This window comes from Salmo salar, chromosome ssa10, assembly GCF_905237065.1.
Source record: "Salmo salar chromosome ssa10, Ssal_v3.1, whole genome shotgun sequence".
Classification (NCBI taxonomy): domain Eukaryota; kingdom Metazoa; phylum Chordata; class Actinopteri; order Salmoniformes; family Salmonidae; genus Salmo; species Salmo salar.
In genome coordinates, this window is record NC_059451.1 from 9,926,307 (window position 1) to 9,943,269 (window position 16,963).

At 41.4% G+C, this 16,963-nt stretch overlaps 1 protein-coding gene across 6 annotated transcripts in view; it reads left to right on the forward strand.

Moving 5' to 3' along the window:
• Window positions 1-16,963, forward strand: part of LOC106613490 (arf-GAP with coiled-coil, ANK repeat and PH domain-containing protein 2) — a 121,265-nt gene that overhangs the window by 32,605 nt on the left and 71,697 nt on the right. For all 6 annotated transcript variants that reach the window (XR_006756890.1, XM_014215776.2, XM_014215775.2 and 3 more), the window contains exons 2-4: window positions 8,675-8,732; window positions 11,386-11,505; window positions 12,532-12,585. Coding sequence is in view for 5 of the 6 variants with exons in the window: in XM_014215776.2 (XP_014071251.2) it covers window positions 8,675-8,732; window positions 11,386-11,505; window positions 12,532-12,585 (232 nt within the window). In the remaining variant the exon portion in view is untranslated. The remainder of the gene's footprint in view (window positions 1-8,674; window positions 8,733-11,385; window positions 11,506-12,531; window positions 12,586-16,963) is intronic.

Genomic DNA, 16,963 nt, shown 5'->3' on the forward strand with positions numbered 1-16,963 from the left:
CCGTGGCCAGATGTTGTGGCATAGCGGTGCTGTGCAGGACATGACAGCCATAGAAACAGCTAGAGGGTGTTTGGATGGACCCTCCCGCCTGGTCCACCCTGGGTGTCACTGTAATCCCACCCCCGCACCACTATCTTCATTTGATTATGCTGGGTGCACCATACAATCCCAATGGCAGCACATCGAACTAAAATGACCCCGGGGGAATAAGCCCGTATTCCCCAATCGCTTATTCAGACTGTCACTGATTCCTATCGGTGCCTCATTGTCCCGATGAGGAACCATAGCCAGGATGTGTGGAGAGAACAAGATAAGCTTTCACTGCAGTATGTGTTCGCAGTACTGTGGAAAAACCCAGGCCGGGACTGAAATTCTACCCTCAGTAACCCATGTTCTTTTCACTCTATTTTCATGCCATAGGCTTTGTGCCTAATTACATCAATAGTTTAGGCCTTAACGATTCTGATACTAGGCTGCATTGCAGAATGTCTATGTTCTGCCACCTTTTTATCCCCACCTTGTTATCTCAGGACTCAGTATGCCATCTGGGATAATACCTTGACCAGACATGCGGCCAGGTTTGTCTGGCCAGCAGCAGCCAAGAAGGGGGAGGGTCTGAACTCAAGGTTGCATGAGCATACAGTCAGCACTTTAGCTGTGCTGCAGCCTGCATAACGGCCGGAGATCATACTGACTCAAATCTCTAGCCACTTAATAATAGAAAATTGGATGTAATAAGTGTATCACTAGTCACTTTAAACAATGCCACTTTATATAATGTTTACATACATATGAGATGAGTAATGTAGGGTATGTACTGTACTCTATACCATCTACTGCATCTTGCCTATGCCGTTCGGCCAATGGTCATCCATATATTTTTATGTACATATTCTTATTTATTCCTTTACACTTGTGTGTATAAGGTAGTTGTTGTGAAATTGTTATATTGTTTGCTAGATATTACTGCATGGTCGGAACTAGAAGCATTTCGCTACACTCACATTAACATCTGCTAACCATGTGTATGTGACCAATAAAATTGGATTAGTTTGATTTTGAGATCATTCCCTTGATATTAAGGAGAGGCTTGCTGGGTACCATAGTCTAATATGGAACTCCAGAATAGAGTGAAAGTGATTCCTCAAATGAGTCCTATGCTTGGTCCTCTTTATGTTGTGATCTTTATATCAGGGTTTTCAACTCCTACTCTACGAGGTCTGGAGCCTGCTGGTTTTCTCTTCTACCTGATAATTAATTGCTCCCACCTTGTGTCCCTGGGGGGGGGGGATCTTCTTTTACTGGGGTGTGTCATAAGGATAAGGAGAGATCACCTTCACCAGACAAGATCTGCTTTTATTCTCTTGCAAATAGATTGGTAACACACTGCAACGAGCTAAGCTTGTGCTGTGTCCATCTTCCATTCTACTATCTGTTAAAATGTAGATATGGTGAGGCCAAAGTGCTAACATCACAAGCAAGTGCATTTCTGAGGGATTTATCAGTGTTCTGTCGCAATGGTTCGCCACCAGGGCCTATTTATTGCCTTAACTTACCTCATTTGCACTCACTGTATATAGACTTTTTGTTTTCTTTTGTTCTACTGTATTATTGACTGTATGTTTTGTTTATTCCATGTGTAACTCTGTGTTGTTGTATGTGTCGAATTGCTATGCTTTATCTTGGCCAGGTCGCAGTTGCAAATGAGAACTTGTTCTCAACTAGCCTACCTGGTTAAATAAAGGTGAAATAAATAAATAAAATAAAATGGTCTCCAATTTTTTTCAAGATCATGTCCCCAATATGCAACAAAGACTGCTGGACAGCATTGTGCATAATTCTGACCTATTGCTCTGCTGTTCTGAGCTACTGCTATTCCCATAGGGGCTCAAGTTTGTCCGTCAAATGGAGATTCTCAAGCGACGGCACTGTTCTTTAATAGAACCGTGAGATGCTGTCATTCCAGTTTCCATTTCCTCTCCTGTGGCATTCTGCTGCTGCTGCTGCTCCAAGTATATTGTTCCCAGGAAGGCCAAGCTGTGTCATGTTTATTCTAGAAAAATGCCAGATATAGGCCCGTGGCGTTGTGGCATCTCTTAATCTGGCCGTGTGTGTGTGTGTGTGTGTGTGTGTAGGGTTTTTTTCTGAATCAAAAAGGGGCTTAGGTAGTATGGGTGTGGTCAGCCCAGCTGAATTTTAGACAACGTTTTAGATAACCCCATCTTGGAGGTGTAGCAAAATCTGTGAATTTAAGGCAATTTCCTGCAACTTTACAAATTTCTCCATTGAGCTGAGAGACATTTTTGCAGTTTAAAAACTAGTTTCCTGCAATTCGATGCATTTTGCCATGTCTAATGTTGTGTTGTTTTGCTCAATCAAAATAACAAAATCAATAATGCTAAATTCATTGTTTTGGGAGTTTTCAATTCTTCCTGACTGTCTAGCTTTTATTTTGGTGATTGATAGTTCGCAAAGATAATATTATGAAAACAGTATACAGGCCCATTTATCTTTTCTACATACTGGTTTTAGACATTTAAGTTTACACAGAAAGTGTTTTTCCATCCTGGAAATTTCAAAAGTTTGGATACACCTACTCATTCAAGGATTTTTCTTTATTTTTACTGTTTTCTACATTGTAGAATAATAGTGAAGACATCAGCTATGAAATAAAAAACATATGCAATCATGTAGCAACCAAAAAAGTGTTAAACAAGATTCTTCAAAGTAGCCACCTAGTGCGTTGATGACAGCTTTGCACAATTTTAGCATTCTCTCAACCAGCTTCACCTGGAATGCTTTCCAAACAGTCTTGAAGGAGTTCCCTCCTATGTTGTCTGTTTTTTCCTTCACTCTGCGGTCCAACTCATCCCAAACCATCTCAGTTGGGTTGAGGTCGGGTGATTGTGGAGGCCAGGTCATCTGATGCAGCACTCCATCTCTCTCCTTGGTCAAATAGCCCTTACACAGCCTGGGAGTGTGTTGGGTCATTGTACTGTTGAAAAACCAATGATAGTCTCACTAAGCGCAAACCTGATGGGATGGCGTATCGCTGCAGAATGCTGTGGTAGCCATGCTGGTTAAGTGTGCCTTGAATTCTAAATAAATCACAGACAGTGTCACCAGCAAAGCACCATCACACCTCCTCCATGCTTCAGGTTGGGAACCACACATGCAGAGATCATCTGTTCACCTACTAAGACATGGCGGTTAGAACCAAAAATCTCAAATTTGGACTCATCAGACCAAAGGGCAGATTTCCACTGATCTAATGACCATTGCTCGTGTTTCTTGGCCCAAGCAAGTCTCTTCTTATTATTGGTGTCCTTTAGTAGTGGTTTCTTTGCAGCAATTTGACAATAAAGGCCTGATTCACGCAGTCTCCTCTGAACAGTTGATGTTGAGATGTGTCTGTTACTTGAACTCTGTGAAGCATTTATTTGGGCTGCAATTTGAGGCTTGTAACTCAAATGAACTTATCCTCTGCAGCAGAGGTACAGTTTAAGTAGGGAAGTTTACATACACTTAGGTTGGAGTCATTAAAACTCGTTTTTTAACCACTCCACAAACTTCTTGTTAACAAACTATAGTTTTGGCAAGTCGGTTAGGACATCTACTCTGTCATTGACACAAGTAATTTTTCCAACAATTGTTTACAGACATATTATTTCACTTATAATTCACTGTATCACAATTCCAGTGGCTCATAAGTTTACATACACTGAGTTGACTGTGCCTATGAACAGCTTGGAAAATTCCCGAAAATTATGTCATAGCTTTAGAAGCTTCTGATAGGCTAATTTACATTATTTGAGTCAATTGGAGGTGTACCTGTGTATGTATTTTAAGGCCTACCTTCCAACTCAGTGCCTCTTTGCCTGACATCATAGGGAAAATCTAAAGAAATCAGCCAAGGCCTCAGAAATGTTTTTGTAGACCTCCAAGTCTGGTTCATCCTTGGGAGCAATTTCCAAACGCCTGAAGGTACCACGTTCATCTGTACAAACAATGGTACGCAAGTATAAACACCATGGGACCACGCAACCATCATACCACACAGGAAGGAGACGCGTTCTTTCTCCTAGAGATGAATGTACTTTGGTGCGAAAAGTGCAAATCAATCCGAGAACAACAGCAAAGGACCTTGTGAAGATGATGGAGGATAACAGGTACAACAGTATCTATATCCACAGTAAAATGAGTCCTATATCGACATAACCTGAAAGGCCGCTCCGCAAGGAAGAAGACAGTGCTCCAAAACCGTCAAATGAAAAAATAGAACTGTTCGGCCATGATGACCATAGTTATGTTTGGAGGAAAAAGGGGACGCTTGCAAGCCGAAGAACACCATCCAAACCGTGAATCACAGGTTGGGAGCATCGTGTTGTGGGGGTGCTGCAGGAGGGACTGGTGCACTTCACAAAATAGATGGCATCATGAGGGAGGAAAACTATGTGGATATATTGAAGCAACATCTCAAGACATCAGTCAGGAAGTTAAAGCTTGGTCACAAATGGGTCTTCCAAATGGATACTTCCAAAAGCATACTTCCAACGTTGTGGCAAAATGGCTTAAGGACAACAAAGTCAAGGTATTGGAGTGGCCATCACAAAGCCCTGACCTCAATCCTATAGACAATTTGTGGGTGGAACTGAAAAAGCGTGTGCGAGCAAGGAGGCCTACAAACCTGACTCAGTTACACAAGCTCTGTCATGAGGAATGGGCCAAAATTCACCCAACTTATTGTGGGAAGCTTGTGGAAGGCTACCCAACACGTTTGACACACGTTAAACAATTTAAAGGAAATGCTACCAAATACTAATTGAGTGTATGTAAACTGACCCACTGGGAATGTGAGGAAAGAAATAAAAGCTGAAATAAATCATTCTCTCTACTGTTATTCTGACTTTTCACATTCTTAAAATAAAGTGGTGATCCTAACTGACCTAAGACAGGGAATTTTTACTGGGATTAAATGTCAGGAATTGTGAAGAACTGAGTTTAAATGTATTTGTCTAAGGTGTATGCAAGCTTCCGACTTCAAGTGTATTTGTGTATATATACACACACACACACACACACACACACACACACACACACACAGTGCATTCAGAAAGTTTTCAGACCAAATCCCTTTTTCCACATTTTATGTTACAGCCTTATTGTAAAATGGATCACATTAAAACAAAATCATCATCAGTCTACACACAATACCCCATAATGACAAAGTGAAAACAGGTTTTACATTTTTTTTGCAAATGGATTAAAAATAAAAAACATACCTTTTTTACATAAGTATTCAGACCCTTTGCTATGAGACTCGAAATTGAGCTCAGGTGCATCCTGTTTCCATTGATCATCCTTGAGATGTTTCTACAACTTAATTTGAGTCCACCTGTGGTAAATTCAATTGATTGGACGTGATTTGGAAAGGTACACACCTGTCTACATAAGGTCCCACAGTTGTCGGTGCATGTCAGAGCAAAAACCATGCTGTGAGGTCAAAGGAATTGTCCGTAGAGCTCTGAGACAGCATTGTGTCAAGGCACAGATCTCGGCAAGTGTACCAAAACATTTCTGCAGCATTGAAGGTCCCCATGAACACAGTGGCCTCCATCATTCTTAAATTGAAGAAGTTTGCAGCCACCAAGACTCTTCCTAGAGCTGGCCGCCCTGCCAAACTGAGCAATTGGGGGAGAAGGACCTTGGTCAGGGAGGTGACCAAGAACTCGATGGCCACTCTGACAGAGCTCTAGAGTTCCTCTGTGGAGATGGGAGAACATTCCAGAAGGACAACCATCTTTGCAGCACTCCACCAATCAGGCTTTTATGGAAGCCACTCCTCAGTAAAAGACACCTAAAGACTTTCAGACCATGAAAAACAGGATTCCCTGGTCTGATGAAACCAAGATTCAACTCCTTGGCCTGAATGTGAAGTGTCACATATGGAGGAAACCTGGCACCATCCTTACGGTGAAGCATGGTGGTGGCAGCATCATGCTGTGGAGATGTTTTTCAGCGGCAGGGACTGGGAGGCTAGTCAGGATCGAGGGAAAGCTCAACGGCGCAAAGTACAGGGAGATCCTTGATGAAAACCTGCTCAGAGCACTCAGGACCTCAGACTGGAATGAAGGTTAACCTACGAACAGGACAACGGCCTTAAGCACACAGCCAAGACAACACAGGAGTGGCTTCAGGTCAAGTCTCTGAATTTCCTTGAGTGGCCTAGCCAGAGCCCGGACTTGAACCCGATCTAACATAACTGGAGAGACCTGAAAATAGCTGTGCAGCAACGCTCCCCATTCAACCTGACAGAGCTTGAGAGGACCTACGGAAAAGAATTGGAGAAACTCCCCAAATACAGGTGGGCCAAGCTTGTGGCGTCATACCCAAGAAGTCTTGAGGCTGTAATCGTTGCCAAAGGTGCTTCAATAAAGTGCTTAGTAAAGGGTCTGAGTAGCTTTTGTATATGTTATATTTCCGTTTTTTTTCTCATAAATGTGCAAAGAATTCTAAAAAAGTTTTTTTCATTGTCGTTATGGAGTATTGTGTGTAGATTGAGGGGGAAAACCATATCAATTTTAGAATAAGGCTATAGGTTAACAAAATGTGGATAAAGTCAAGGGGTCTGAATACTTTCTGAATTCTCTTTCTTTCACTCTCTCACACACACACACACACACACACACACACACACACACACACACACACACACACACACACGTATGTATGTAATGTATGTTATGCATGTATGATACACACTGCCGTTCAAAAGTTTGGGCTCACTTAGAAATGTCCTTGTTTTCCATGAGAACATACATGAAATGAGTTGCAAAATGAATAGGAAATATAGTCAAGACGTTGACAAGGTTATAAATAATGATTTTTAATTGAAATAATAATTGTGTCCTTCAAACTTTGCTTTTGTCAAAGAATCCTCCATTTGCAGCAATTATGGCCTTGATGACCTTTTGGCATTCTAGTTGTCATTTTGTTGAGGTAATCTGAAGAGATTGCACCGCATGCTTCCTGATGCTCCTCCCACAAGTTGGATTGGCTTGATGGGCACATTTTACGAACCATACGGTCAAGCTGCTCCCACAACAGCTCAATAGGGTTGAGATCTGGTGGCTGTGCTGGCCACTCCATTATAGACAGAATACCAGCTGACAGCTTCTTCCCTTAATAATTCTTGCATAGTTTGGAGCTGTGCTTTGGGTCATTGTCCTGTTGTAGGAGGAAATTGGCTCCAATTAAGCGCCGTCCACAAGGTATGGCATGGCGTTGCAAAATGGAGTGATAGCCTTCCTTCTTCAAGATCCCTTTTACCCTGTACAAATCTCCCACTTTACCATCACCAAAGCACCCCCAGACCATCACATTGCCCCCACCATGCTTGACAGATGGTGTCAAGCACTCCTCCAGCATATTTTCATTATTTCTGTGTCTCACGAATGTTCTTCTTTGTGATCCGAACACCTCAAACTTAGATTCCCCTGTCCATAACACTTTTTTCCAATCTTCCTCTGTCCAGTGTCTGTGTGTTGCCCACCTTAATCATTTATTTTTATTGGCCAGTCTGAGATATGGCTTTTAATTTGCAACTCTGCCTAGAAGGCCAGCATCCCCGAGTCGCCTCTTCACTGTTGACGTTGAGACTGGTGTTTTGCAGGTACTATTTAATGAAGCTGCCAGTTGAGGACTTGTGAGGCATCGGTTTCTCAAACTAGACACTAGTAATGTACTTGTCCTCTTGCTCAGTTGTGCACCGGGGCCTCCCACTCCTCTTTCTATTCTGGTTAGAGACAGTTTGCGCTGTTCTGTGAAGGGAGTAGTACACGGCGTTGTACGAGATCTTCAGTTTCTTGGCGTTGTACGAGATCTTCAATTTCTCGCATGGAATAGCCTTCATTTCTCAGAACAAGAATAGACTGACGAGTTTCAGAAGAAAGTTATTTGTTTTTGGCCATTTTTGAGCCTGTAATCGAACACACAAATGCTGATGCTCCAGATATTCAACTAGTCTAAGAAGAAGTTTTTTTGCTTCTTTAATCAGCACAACAGTTTTAAACTGTGCTAACATACTTGCAAAAGGTTTTCAAATGATCAATTAGCCTTTGAAAATGATAAACTTGGATTAGCTAACACAATGAGCCATTGGAACACAGGAGTGATGGTGGCTGATAATGGGCCTCTGTACGCCTATGTAGATATTCCATTTAAAAGAATCTGCCATTTCCAGCTACAATGGTCATTTACAACATTAACAATGTCTACACTGTATTTCTGATCAATTTGATGTTATTTTAATGGACAAAAATGTTGCTTTTCTTTCAAAAACAAGGACATTTCTAAGTGACCCCAAACTTTTGAATGGTAGTGTATATTTGGACATAGGCGGCCCAAAAAAACGCTTAGGTGGATTAAATGGTAGAAAAAGTGTCTACCCTTTTTCCTCTGCTTTTCGCTTCCTTTCTGCGTCTGTCCTATGCATTGCCCCACCTTCACGTGGAATGCTCATTTCAGTCTAATGACTCACCTTCCAGTGCAAAGCAATGTATCGATTGTTCATTTTCCCTTGTAGCTTGTTTGCCATTGACTGTTTTATCTATTGAAATGTAGCAGCCCCTTCTGCCAGTAGAGTAACTGAAATGTGTTGTTTTCCTCCTCATAGGGCCACTGTAGAGGAGGTGGAGGGGGATGTCGGGGAACTGGAGTCCAAACTTGACAAGGTGAGTAGGGTCCAGTTTTGGGTTTGGAGTAGGCTTGGGCGGTATACCATACATACAGGGGTATTTAGAAATAGCCACAGGAGGGTTTTTCAAAACTATTTATTTGAAGTTTTTTTTATATATTAGAATATTTGTAGCTAGCCTACTTAGTCAACTTGGGCAATATGTTAAGAGATAAATCTGATTGCATACTTCATTTGACCTGTTACTTTATTTTACATTATAAAGCTTACCGTAGTTCCTCAGAACAGTTGAGCCAGTCAGGTGTTTATTTTTAAGTAGTCCAGCTGTGTATTTGGTTTAACTTGCTAGTTAGTTAATTAAGTGGCCGAATCAATAAGGAGTTGTTTTGTGTTTTTAGCTGCTCCTTGTGTACTAATACGGTACAACCATAAATCCTGGGATGAGAGAAGGACAGTATGACGATATGAACATTCGGATACCGCCCAACCCTAGTTTGAAGCAATGATGATGGAAATCCTATTGTTTGCATTATGAACCACTTCCTGTTTATAAAAACCCTGGGTCTCGGTCCCCTATAACTGGCCTGAGATCAGTACGAGATCACACCGAGTGAGGGGGTGAGAGTCTCAAACTGTGAAGCTATGTTCATAAGAGAGTTGTGATGAAATCCCACTGGTAGGTCTATAAAGACCCTGCAGCCAGTCACTGGAGTATTTCAATGGTTTGTTGGTGAAATTGACTCATTTTTTGCAAGTTCACTCACTGATCCTGGATCTCCTGTGATTGCCACTGCATTGTTCTAGTCTCCCACCCTTTGGTCATCATGTATCTGACTCATTCCATACCCTGGTGTCACTTCCCCGTTGCGTTGTAGTGGAAGGATCTGCTCCAGGTGGGTTTGGTGTGACAGCAGGGTGGAGGGTGCCTTGAAGAGGAGGCTAAAGTTCAGTCTTTTCTAAGAAACTAAGCCTTGCCATTGAGATAGAGAAAGCTCCCCACACAGCCAAGTTGAATATTAAAACAACACAGGCTTTATTGGGCCAATATTAAGTCTCTTGAAGCACATTTCCCCTTGGATGTAAAGTAAATAAACTTCAGACAATAACATCCCCTCATTCCGATTATTTACTATGGTGATATTGTCTATATCAGGGATGGGCAATTGGCGGTCCCCCTTTTGTAGGCCCGCGGAACAATAAAAAAATTACAAAAAAAATTGGGAGGGGGGGGGACTCAGTCGGGGTCTCATCTGTACTGTTACACAAGGTGCAATTTCAAATTTGGTTGTGCATCAGCAGTCACTTAAATAGCCCATGTCAGCATTTTTTTTTTTTAGATTGGTAACTTAGTCTAGCGGCCAGCTATCTAAACATGTAATTAGAATGGTTGAATTACCGACCGGGGTGGGGCCCATTTGATAATTAGTTATCATATTTAAAACGGCAAACATTTGCCTCCACCCTATGACAAAATGTGTAGAATTGCAGGAAATGAAGCACGTGAAAGCTGGGGACCTCTTTAAAATAGTGGCCAGTCAACTCTGTTTTCACACACGATTGCGCAATGACTGGGATTATCAGAACATATGTTTCGCTAAGCTCTGTAGGCTTGGGCGCTCCAACACTGTTCCAGGGGTCCTATGCACTTAGATATTTGGCCACTTTAGTTTTGATACAAACCTTATCAAAACATATAGGCCTATGGGCTAGGCTACATGAAACATGCGACTATGATTTTTAATATAGGCCATCAAAACTATTGTTTTCTCATGCAATTGCATAGCCTATAGAAATGTTGAGCATTATGGGCTTATAGGATCACTTATTTCATTCCATACGTCAACCAGCTCCGCTCAAACTTTAAATGCCAGGGTTTTCATGAAGTGTTTGAATTTCAAATTCATTTGCATTGATGTTAGAGTGATTAGAGGGACAATGGAGCACTGAGCACCAGGCCATTAGCAACTGGCCGTTAGCAAGTTGGGTAGGCTACTAATGACCATCAGCGGCATCAGAGCTCGGTTTTGGCATCAGAACTGCGGTCATGACTCGTGACTGCAGGTGTGGTGGTAACGTAACAACCCTATTTGTGAGCAGCAGTCAATGATGGCAGTAAGGGAAGTGAGCAGCTTTCTTCAGGGGGAAAGTGCTAACTAAGCAAAGGTATCACAAGTATCCTTAAATTAGGCATGTAGCCTGTCCAATTTCACCTTAAACTACAGAATCTCTACTAAAGGCTCTCGCTTTTGGTCATAGACCCTGTCATGGAGTGAGGCTGTTTCTCGTAAGCACTAAAGCTATCAGACAGACCATAGCGGAACATTTAGCCTCTCCACTTCCTTGCTTACTCTTGTGTGGGAGTTCATGGATAAAGTCCAGGGTGTGTTTGTGGGATTACTTAACATTGCATCATGTCTGCCCCCAATGAGTCAGAAAAAGTGTTAAATGTAGAGGGTTGCTTGTTAGCCTAATTACTGGTAGCTAGTTTCTGGTGAAGTTATGTTTGCCCAAGCAAACAGCTGTTTCATTTTCAAACCTCTGAATAGTTTTGTTTATGTATCAAACTGCTATCTTTTGTCAGGAACACATTTTCAGTGTTAGAACACAGAACAGTGTCCTAAAGGGATGGCATGGAAAGCAAGCACTATTTCATCCATTAATCACTTCTGTCATCCCTCTCTCCTCTCTAGCTGGTGAAGCTATGCATCGGGATGATCGATGCCGGCAAGGCCTACAACACTGCCAATAAACAGTTTGTCAATGGAATCCGCGAGCTCGCTGCAAGCTCCACCAAAGATGAAGTCATCGAGGTAAAAGAGCTACAGTAACCTAGCTTGAGCTTCGCAAGTCAAAACTGACCGTTTTATATTGTTAGAAAACCACTGGTTTCCTCAACTATGTCCCTTTAGGCTTGTGGGGCTCCTCTGTTATTTTCTCACACACATTTTTGCGTTGAGTGGCCTGCATTTCCGCTCCTTCTTGTATATTTTCTTTACTTCCTGGGTCTGAAGTTCAGCCACAGTGCATTTTTCTGAAAGAATGTCCCTATTGTTGAAGAATTCTCCCTGAAGGCACCATTGTTGCTCAAATGGCTAAAGTGGTGTAGCAGCACACGAGCAGGGTATTCAACCGGGGTCTGCGGAGGTACTGCAGGGGTCTGCGAAAATAAATAATTGTCTTCTTTCTAATGATGTCAACTGTATTTCTAAACTCCTAATATTGAGCAAATTACACTCATTGGAGTCTATGACACAGGCTTTGAAAAAGCATCCACGAGTACAGGGCACGGCAAAGCTTTCTTGACGTGGCCATACATTTTTGCCAACAAATGGCTCACCTTTGTTTAACCAGTTAAATAGCTGCTTTTAGCGTCAATATGTTTGAATATACATTTTTCTAGCTAATTATGTGGAGAGGCCAAAATAATGAAACTATCTACCAAATCTGTTAATTTCAAATGTTTATTACTTCTCCTTGCCATTATCATTTATCTGATAAGACAAGACATGAAAATTGTTAACATCTAACATGGGGGTCCCTGGGCAAGAAAAGGTTGAAGACCCCTGCACTAGAGCATTTCCTCATACACATACCTCAGTCACTGTTAGTAGGTTTTACTAGTCTGGAATTCAGTGTTTATTATACCCTGTCACTCACTCATGTCGTGTGTCTGAGATGGTGTGACTAGTTCATACAATAGGACTATTTTACATTGATGCATAGGTGTATAATACATTTTACTCTGAGACCGATGTTTTACATAGAACTGTTCTATCCCATGTGTCTACATATTTATTTACTTTCTCTGTTTTACACTTTTCTTTTTCCTCCCACAGTCCAGTCTCACAAAGTTTGCCGAGAGTCTGCAGGAGATGATCAACTATCACACGGTAAAGCGACATTTGATGTGAAACAGAACTTGGTGTGCTATACGGTACCTTTTATGTTTTACAGCCTGAATTTAAAATGGATTACATTGAGATTTTGTCACTGATCTACACACAATAACCCATAATGTCAAAGTGGAATTATGTCTTTAGAAATGTTTACAAATGAATAACAATTTAAAGCTTAGATGTCTCGAGTCAATAAGTATTCAACCCTTTTGTTATGGTAAGCCTAAATATGTTCAGGAGTAAAAATGGACTTAACAAGTCACATAATAAGTTGCATGGACTCACTCTGTGTGCAATAATAGTGTTTAACATGATTTTTAAATGACCCTGTTCCCCACACATACAATTACGTGTAAGGTCCCTCAGTCGAGCAGTGAATGTCAAGCACAGATTCACCCACAAAGACCTGGGAGGTTTTCCAATGGTTCGCAAAGAAGGGCACCTATTGGTAGATGGGTAAAAAAAGGCAGACATTGAATATCCCTTTGAGCATGGTACAATTATTACACTTTGGATGGTGTATCAATACACCCAATCATGACAAAGATCTACATCTACTGCCTTGATTCCATCTGAAATACACAGTGAAAATTATTGAATACTGGGGGGGGTTGTAACTCAGTCATGTCTCAACTTAATGTTGAGAGTTAGAATAGTAGAATACACAAGGTGCAATTTCAGAAATGTGGTTGTGCATCAGCAGTTTTATGTCAGTCACTAATAGTCATTCAATTAGTCCATGTCAGCTAAAATGTTTTAGATTGGCAAGTTGGTATAGCCAGCTATTTAAACTTGTATTAATCATGGTCAAATGACTGACCGGTGGGCTCCCCTTGATTTTGTTAGTCACTCTCACTCCGATATCAAATTCAAAACGGCTAACATCTCGACACCCTATGGCAAAATGAGTAGAATTGCCGGAAATGAACTAGAACTTGAATTTTTTCTCTCTGCTGTTGAGGGTGGCCACTAAAATGTTTTGCTCACAAGGTCCCCCCGGCACCCACCAACAAAATTTCACTAAGGGCCCCTAAAAGGCTAGGGCAGGCTGACTGCATGTGTGGGTATGGATGTGGGTACGCAGACCCGCGAACCACTGCGGCCCCTCATGATGAGTTCAGAGTTTTTGTGACCCCCACCTCCATCAAAGTTGCCCATCCCTGATTTAGTTGATTTCAATAAAAGCTTGAATATTGTTGAATTCTGTTTTAATGCCTGTATTCCGTGAGGTCCCTAATTATCATATTTGTACTAGAATGGGGGGGGTACTGCTAAGCTATATGCAATTGTTTTAAGAAGGTCATACCAAGGGTAATTTTGCTATTAGATTTAGAATTTTAAGATCCCTTGAAATGTCAAAAAACAAATGTATATATATTTTTTGCCTATAATTTTTATTTGAGCTTACCGCTATTAGCCCATACAAACGCATTCAGTAACAGATTCATAAATAATAATACAAATATCAAAAGAAATTCTGTTCTGAGGTGTCTGTCCTGTATCTGAGAGATTATTATTTACTTTTTTGTATTTTACCCCCTTTTTCTCCACAATTTCTTGATATCCAATTGCAATTTTGTACTATCGCTGCAACTCACCAATGGGCTCGGGAGAGTCAAAGGTCGAGTCATGCGTCCTCCGAAACATGACGCGCCAAACCGCGCTTCTTAACACCCACCCGCTTAACTCGGAAGCCAGCTGCACCAATGTGTCGGAGGAAACACCGTTCAACTGAAAACCGAAGTCAACCTGCAGGCGCCCGGCCCACCACAAGGAATCGCTAGAGTGCGATGATCCAAGTAAAGCCCCCCCGGCCTATTTTTTTTATTTGTAGATGTATTTAACCCCTTATTTTAGTCACTAAACAGTCTCCATATATATATACTTCCATACATTTTTTTCAACTGGAGATTCAGACGGGTCTTGAAAGGCTTGTGGGTGTCCTAGAGCAAAACAACTGACATGTTTGTGAGAGTCTCACCTTTCCACAGAGGGTTCATATTAGTGTGTAGCCCAAATTGTTTGGACACTACTGACAGAAGTTGGCAGATCGGCTGTACCGACTTCAGACGAGTCCCAAGACGCTATCATGTTGTTGAGATTCTCATCTTTCCATAGAGGGGTAATTTATTATTGTAAATTTTTTTTATTTATTTATTTAACCATTATTTAACTAAGCAAGTCAGTTAAGAACAAATTCTTATTTACAATGACGGCCTACCCCGGCTAAACCCGGACGACGCTGGGCCAATTGTCTATAGAACTCCCAATCACGGCCGTATGTGATACAGCCTGCATTCGAACCAGGGACTGTAGTGACGCCTCTTGCACTGAGATGCAGTGCCTCGGACCGCTGCTCCACTTGGGAGCCCGAGTAGGCCAAACCGTTTGGATGCTACACACAATTTTGCGAGAAGACAGATTTTCAGGATGTCTCATGGTCTGACAAACACCGCTCTAGCTCTGTCATCTTTCACCACAGATGTGGAAGTGCGACATAGGCGGGATTGAGACGCATCCAATGCAAAAAACAGATATCTCTAGCTAAAACGGACAGGTTTTTAAGGGATTTAAAAAAATTGTGATAATTAGATTTCCGCGGGGGCGTGGACTTCGACCTTAGGGGATGAACATTATCACTATGCTGATGTCAACATGAACAGAGTGCCCCACGGTGGGGTTATGGTATTGGCAGGCATAAGGTACGGACAATGAACACAACTGCATTTTATCGCTGGCAATTTGAATGCCCTGAGATTTGTGACAAGATCCTGACGCCCATTATCATGCCATTCATCCACCGCCATCACCTCATGTATCAGCATGATAATGCACGGCCTCATGTTGCAAGGTTCTGTACACAATTCCTGGAAGCTGAAAATGTCCCAGTTCTTCCATAGCCTACATACTCACCAGACATGTCACCCATTGAGCATGTTTGGATGTTCTGGATCGACGTGTAAGACAGTGTGTTCCAGTTTCCGCCGACATCCAGAAACTTCGCACCTCCATTGAAGAGGAGTGGGACAACATTCTGTAGGCCACAATCAACAACCTGATCAACTCGATGCGAAAGAGATGTGTTGCGCTGCATGAGGCAAATGGTGGTCACACCAGATACTGACTGGTTTTCTGATCCACTCCACTACCTATTTTTAAGGTATCTGACCAACAGATCAGTGGCGGTCAGTGCCTTTTTAGATGAGGGGGATGATACATTTTTTTATGAGCATGGTCTTATTTCTGTTACAGCATATTGGATGACTGTCATTCTAATTCCATTCACCCAGCTCAATGTAACATCGATAGGTTTAGGCTACTACGTGATACTTGAATTTTCCCTTCAGCCACCATGAGGTTGCTACAACCTAGCCTATGAATGTATGCGCACAAGTCGCAAAATTTGAGTAGCTGATCTAGGGTGTAATCATTAGTCCAACAGTTGCAAACAAGAGCTGTCTACACCATGGTGTTACCCTACAGAGTGCTGTTCCGGATACTGTAGACCTTCATTGCAAAACAGTGTGTTTTAATCAATTATTTGATGTACTATATTTAGTATAGCTTTATTTAAAAAAGGATAACTTTTAATATCTGTATTCCCAGTCAAGTGACATCCATAGATTAGGGCCTAATGAATTTATTTCAGTTGACTGATTTCCTTATATGTAACTCAGTAAAATCTTAGAAATTGTTGCATGTTGTGTTTTATATTTTTGTTCAGTATAAGTATTAGCTTTTAAAACAATTAAATCTGTTTTATTTTATATTTTGGACCAGAGTGTGGCTATCACTCCAGTAGCCTACCTATGCATTGAGGAGGATTCACTACCTTCATCGAATGTTTTCATTATTTGTCTGCAGATAGGGGCCAAAAGGCTTACCAGCTTATCAGCCGTTTCCAGCTACAATAGTCATTTACAACATTAACAATGTCTACACTGTATTTCTGATCAATTTGATGTTAAGTAATGGACAAAAAAAGTGCTTTTTTTTTCAAAAACAAGGACATTTCTAAGTGACCCCAAACCTTTGAATGGTAGTGTTTATCAATTTGTTTAATGTTTTCTCTAAATAAGCGTTGTTGTACAATTAAAGGTCAAACGCACTGCATTTCAAACAGTCAGCAATAATGAAATTAATTCAGGGCTTGTGAAGTTATACCTAGGCTAAATATAAGCCTTCCACAACCACAAGACCCACTAATAATTTCATTATTTTTTCAAAATAGTTTAACTTCTATGGGCTACGTGGGACGCTAGCGTCCCACCTGCGGGATACAGCCAGTGAAATATCAGGGCGGCAAATTCAAAAACAACAAAATGTCATAATTCAACTTTCTCAAACATTTTACACCATTTTAAAGATACAC